This window comes from Lissotriton helveticus, assembly GCF_964261635.1.
Source record: "Lissotriton helveticus chromosome 1_1 unlocalized genomic scaffold, aLisHel1.1 SUPER_1_unloc_11, whole genome shotgun sequence".
NCBI classification, from domain to species: domain Eukaryota; kingdom Metazoa; phylum Chordata; class Amphibia; order Caudata; family Salamandridae; genus Lissotriton; species Lissotriton helveticus.
In genome coordinates, this window is record NW_027611650.1 from 4,965,939 (window position 1) to 4,971,938 (window position 6,000).

Here is a 6,000-nt window from a genome sequence, read left to right on the forward strand (position 1 = left end):
AGGTGCATCCAAGGCCTACCAGGGGCTGAAGCATGTATTATGCCACCCCTGGCTGGCCATCCAAACTGACACCACAGGCTGATCACTCAGCTTGAGTAAGGTGGTGTAATCACCCCTTACTTAGATATAGTATACCTATATCTACCTTTATATATAGACACATATGCACCTATAAGTCACTCCCATGGTAGGCCTCGACAATCCTCAAAGCAGAGTGCTTGGTTTTATGTGAGAGGGTGCCCTAGCATGAGCTGAGCCCCTCTGCAGCTTTCAGAACCATGTCCTTATAGCTGTTCTATGATATAGCTATACCATATACTCTTAAGTGCATTATAATCCTCATGGTTAAATGCTAAATTTGGTGTGGCTTTATCAAAACATGTGGTGTAAGGTGTCAAACACTTTGGAATACTACCGCCCCCACCAATTCTGGCAGCAGGGGTAGCATTCCACCCTTCTAGAGGGAAAAGACATGTATGTTACTGCTTTACCCGGTTAAAGTTAAACAGAGCTTCAGCATCAAAAAATGGATGCTGCTGCCACAGACACGAGTCTGAACTCCTGCTGCTGGACGAAACTCCAGCAAGGGAGGCCTGGAAAATGAGTTTCCTGTCGAGGGAGGTGCTAGCACCTCCCCAGACAGCCTATAGTGTATTGGGGCAGGGTGGGTTGAATGGAACAATGCTTTTCCAGACACTGCATGAGGCACACAAGATGCTCCATGCATAGCCCGGTTCAAACCAGTTACTGGGGCACTCCAGCCCCGCTTTGGCGCGATACTGGACAAAGGGAAAGGGGTGTAACCACCCCCTTCCCAGGTCCACCCATAGGAGGGACCTAGCGGGTAATCCAGCCCATTTACTTACTATAAAGATAGGTGCTGTGTCCCCAGGACTTTAGATTATCCTGGAACGAAACTCTGAAATGAAACTCTTGGACCTTCGACATTCTATACCGACTAGAAGACTGAAGACATCTCCCTTGTGGTCAAGGAGTGACCACCCTGTGTAAACAGAGACCCCTGTCTTTAGTAACAAGCAAGGTAAAGGCGGCAGTTGGCATTTGAGCTGATCCAGTGTGAACAGGAAAGCATTGCGGAAAAAGATTTCCGGAGTTACCTTTGTCATATATACTTCCTGAAGAGTTACCTTTGTTATACAGTTCATAAAGAGTTACCTTTGTTATTCACTTCCTGAAGAGTTACCTTTGTCATACACTTCTTGAAGAGCTACCTAAGGTAGATACTTCCTGAAACTGAATTAACAGCAGCGCTTCCTGATTCCTCTCTTTTTCAACAATCTGTTCTGTTTAAATGAAATCTTATCCATGTGTATCTACCCAAAACTGTACCTCTAGCACGAGTGCTCTGTAGCTGCCCTTTCCTTAGTAATTTACTCTGAACAATGGTAAATCACTGCCTTCTCAGAAGTAAATAAGATGTGACATGTCCAACCACATTTTTATTAAATATCCATGTATGGTAAAATGTTCCTTACTATATTTCAAATTTGGTAGAGAAGAGATGTCTTATCCAGCTGGTTAAATATTGTGTATTCACATTCTATTACATTTGCATTTAGTAATATTACATTTCTTTAAATCCAACAGAAAATAGGCCTTAAATGCACGGATTGATTATGAATAATGAAGATAACACATCAAACCTGCAAAAATTACCAAAAATTAGGAGCTCCAAAAACATCAATGCATCAGAGGCAGAGGACAGATCCAGGAAGACGCAGTCAAAGGCAATTCAGTGAGTGTCCGAGTCTGAGCTCTGCACCTCGACACCCCAAGACGAAGAAATGACCTCAACAAAATTAAGCCAACAAAACTGACAAACCACCTGCTGTATAATCAAGCGTCCAACACCAGCTTTGATCATGAGGCCGGTATGAGAGTTGGAGGAAGGTCTCGTGTCTATTTGGGATCCGTAGCTTGGAACAAACTCCCTCTTCAGCTTTGAGCTGTTAGCAACATGATAATGTTTAAAAAAAGGTTGAAAACTTGGCTTTTTGTCCATGTTTGAAACAACCGGATTTGCTTTCTTTTCTGACCTGTACTTTGCCCCGGGACACTCTTTGGAGTAGCTGTGCACATTACGAGTCGCTTCACCATCATGATATGGCTAGAGCAGTGCTTCGCTATCTAAACTGGCAACAGACCAGCATTCAGTGCTCTAGGTGTATTGTTAAGTCTTTCTAGCCAAACCACAGGCACCAGGGAAAAGCACAACGAAGTGGAGCCTAACAACTGAAGGCTAAAGGAAAGCGGAAATCTGCTCTCTGAAGTACAGAGTATTGTCCCAATTTGCACCTACCGGAAGGAAGATTAAGCTTTACCCGCAAGCATGCAAAGCCATTATCCAATCTAAAGATGCAATCACCCACACGGAAGCCTTACTGATATTATGAATGTGGCAGGTATTTAGTGAGTCTTGTATTTTATTGTTAAATCGGAAATCAAAATATAACACACATACAGGGAATGTGAAAATAACGCAAGTAAGTAGTTTATTAACTATGCTGAACCTTCAGGAAACACGGTCAGGAAAAAAATCATGCAATTCCACTGAATATGTCAAGAACTTTAGCCAATTAGAAACCATAAAAGAGCATCAGCGAATACAAACAGGGGAAAAACCATACCATTGCACTGAATGTGTAAAGAGCTTCAGTCAAATTGCAAACCTCCACACACATCAGAGAATACACACAGGGGAAAAAGCATACCATTGCAAGGAATGTGTAAAGAGCTTCAATCAAATTGCAAACCTCCACAGACATCAGAGAATACACACAGGGGAAAAACCATACCATTGCAGTGAATGTGCCAAGAGTTTCAGTACGTTAGCAGAACTCCAAACACATCAGCGAACACACACAGGGGAAAAACCATACCATTGCAAGGAATGTGGAAAGAACTTCAATCAGATTTCACAGCTACACGTACATCAGAAAATACACACAGGGGAAAAACCATACGATTGCAGTGAATGTGTGAAGAGCTTCAGTCGGTTACAAGAACTCCAAACACATCAGCGAACACACACAGGGGAAAAACCATACCATTGCAAAGAATGTGTAAAGAGCTTCAGTCAATTATCACACCTCCGCAGACATCAGAGAATACACACAGGGGAAAAAACATATAATTGCAGTGAATGTGTGAAGAGTTTCAGTACGTTAACAGAACTCCAAACACATCAGCGAACACACACAGGGGAAAAACCTTACCATTGCAGTGAATGTGTGAAGAGCTTCAGTCAAAATACTGGCCTCCACAGACATCAGAGAATACACACAGGGGAAAAACCATACCATTGCAGTGAATGTGTGCAGAGCTTCAGTCGGTTAGCACATCTCCAAACACATCAGCGAACACACACAGGGGAAAAAACATACCATTGCGGTGAATGTGTAAAGAGCTTCAGTCAGTTAACAGGCCTCTGGAGACATCAACGAATACACACTGAGGAAAAACCATACCATTGCGGTGAATGTGGAAGTAGCTTTAGGGATCTATCAAACCTCCACACACATCAGAGAACACACACAGGGGAAAAACCATACCATTGCAGTGAATGTGTAAAGAGCTTCAGTCGAAATACAGACCTCCACAGACATCAGAGAATACACACAGGGGAAAAACCATACCATTGCAGTGAATGTGTGCAGAGCTTCAGTCGGTTAGCACATCTCCAAACACATCAGAGAACACACACAGGGGAAAAACCATACCATTGCAAGGAATGTGTGCAGAGCTTCAGTCGGTTAACAGACCTCCGGAGACATCAACGAATACACACTGAGGAAAAACCATACCATTGCGGTGAATGTGGAAGTAGCTTTAGGGATCTATCAAACCTCCACACACATCAGAGAGCACACACAGGGGAAAAACATACCATTGCAAGAATGTGGCAGTAGTTTTACTTACTCTTCAGCATTAAGAAATCATCAGCGAGCTCACAAAGAGGAAAATAATCTTTTAAATGCTATGAATGCTTGAAAAGCTGCAGTCCATTATCACTCCTAAGCAGGCATCAGCGAACACACACAGAAGAAAAGCCTTCAAATGTAATGAATGTGAGAAGAAATGTAGTCAATTATCAAGCCTATGTAGACATCAGCTTACACACACTCTGTAAATACCGTACAACTGTAGTGAGTGTAGAAGTACCTTTAGGTCATCTTTCGCATTAAGGATTCATCCGTTAATGCACACAGAGAAAAATCCTTTTAGGTGCAGTGAATGTGTGAATGTCTTCTGTCAGTTATTAGACCTACAAATACATCAACTAACACACACAGAGTAAAAAAGAGCATTGCAATGAATGTCAGAAGTGATTTTGTCAATTGTGAACACACCTGGGGTAAACCTTACAATTGCACTAAAATTGTGATGAGCTTTTGTCAATTTCTGGTCCTACATAGCCTCAGCGTACACACACCTTCATTTAACTCACTTAGAATAATTCCAATAGATGCAGTGAATTCAGAAAAAAATTAAGAACATTAACAATATTATTGACTCATCTGAGGACATAGACAGTGTTGAAAATTAGTACGTTTTGGTGAACATTATCTGCGCCATCTTGCCTCTTCCCCTGATGCCACACTTTTGTCGTGCGCGCCCGCCATTTTTTTAAGATGCCCCGATCAGAACGAACCCTTTTGCATGCCGCTGGCCCCTGACATAGCCCTTCGCCTTCACTAAGCCTGCACGCTGACCACCCCCTGCTTGCACCTGCCTTGAGTCATAAACCCCTCTTCGGCGCTGCTCTGCCCCAGGCCCTCATCCTGTTCCCAGCGCGACACCTCCCTGCTTCCCTTTCATGATCTCCGGCCCTTAGATGCAAACCCCCTTTTTCCCCGTGTGCCCGTTTTGTCTTCCCCGTTCCCAGGCCGACACCCAGCTCTGCCGATACCATTCCTTGCCCCTCCCCGTACAATAGAAAGCTTCCCCCATCAAAGGATCCCCGAGTTGATCAAAGCCCCCACTCCATGAGATCCGATCAAACCCCCCACATTCCGTGAATCGGCGGAATATCCAGCTGCGTGATACTCATCACCTGTTGTGACTAGGGTGGGGACTTCAACTGTAAATGTGTGTGGGAACGGGCCCAAAGGGGAGTTCTGGGAATGTCTTTTCCATACATCAAAGCTTTAACATGAATGTGTAATCTACAATAAAGTCATAAAACAGTGTATAAGAGGCCAGGCCTCAGAAATGTATCTAGAGCACCTCAGAACGATACCTTCTGTCCGTTTCGTTGTGTTCTCCTCCGGAGAGAATAAAAACCTTGTTTCCTGCTTTCCAGTCTCCAGCGCCTGCCTCTTCATTGATTAAATAACTAGAGGGTCACAGAGGCAATACCGCCGGGCAAATATCGATTGTCCCCGACCCGACTCAGGTTTTAACAATTGGCGTCCCAAGCGTGGGGCCCATCAGCGACTCGTGGATCCAGTGGGAGAGGTCCCGACGACAGAGTGAACGACTGCAACGATCGGGAGAGCTCTTGCCCAATAGACCCTCGTCTGGCAGCCGATCATCCGAACTTCACTAGTTCCGAACAGACCTCTCTCGAGTGATCTACGGTCCTGACTGGGGACCATCAGGAGTGCCGTGAGAAATACGAGAAAAAGAGGACGATCGGGCGCTGGATTCGGAAGACAAGAAACTGTCCACATGGTCCGGGTAAGGTCGTGTAATCACGACAAGTTGCGAAATGATTGCTTGATTGTTTGATTGTTTAAAAATACTAGTATTGCTCTTTATTTATTTGGAGATTCACTGTCTACAAACGGAGAAACAACGGGCTCTCTCTTTGCAAGCAGTGGAGGATAGGTAGGGCAGCAGCCGTGCTTATTTTTTTCTCCCCCACTCAATAATTACTTGAAACTGAACTGTTGTTCGCAAAACTATTGTTTCCTGGAGATTCCCTGTCTGCAAACAGGGAAGAGACCACCCTTTTTGCAGATAGTGAAAAGGGTAGGT

At 44.2% G+C, this 6,000-nt stretch overlaps 1 protein-coding gene across 1 annotated transcript in view; it reads left to right on the forward strand.

Moving 5' to 3' along the window:
• Nucleotides 1-4,553, forward strand: part of LOC144805482 (uncharacterized) — a 78,001-nt gene extending 73,448 nt beyond the window's left edge. Inside the window, exon 2 of the mRNA XM_078672026.1 lies at nucleotides 1,609-4,553. Coding sequence (XP_078528152.1) covers nucleotides 2,415-3,929 — 1,515 coding nt within the window. The 5' untranslated portion in view covers nucleotides 1,609-2,414 and the 3' untranslated portion in view covers nucleotides 3,930-4,553. The remainder of the gene's footprint in view (nucleotides 1-1,608) is intronic.
• Nucleotides 4,554-6,000: the final 1,447 nt, after the last annotated feature.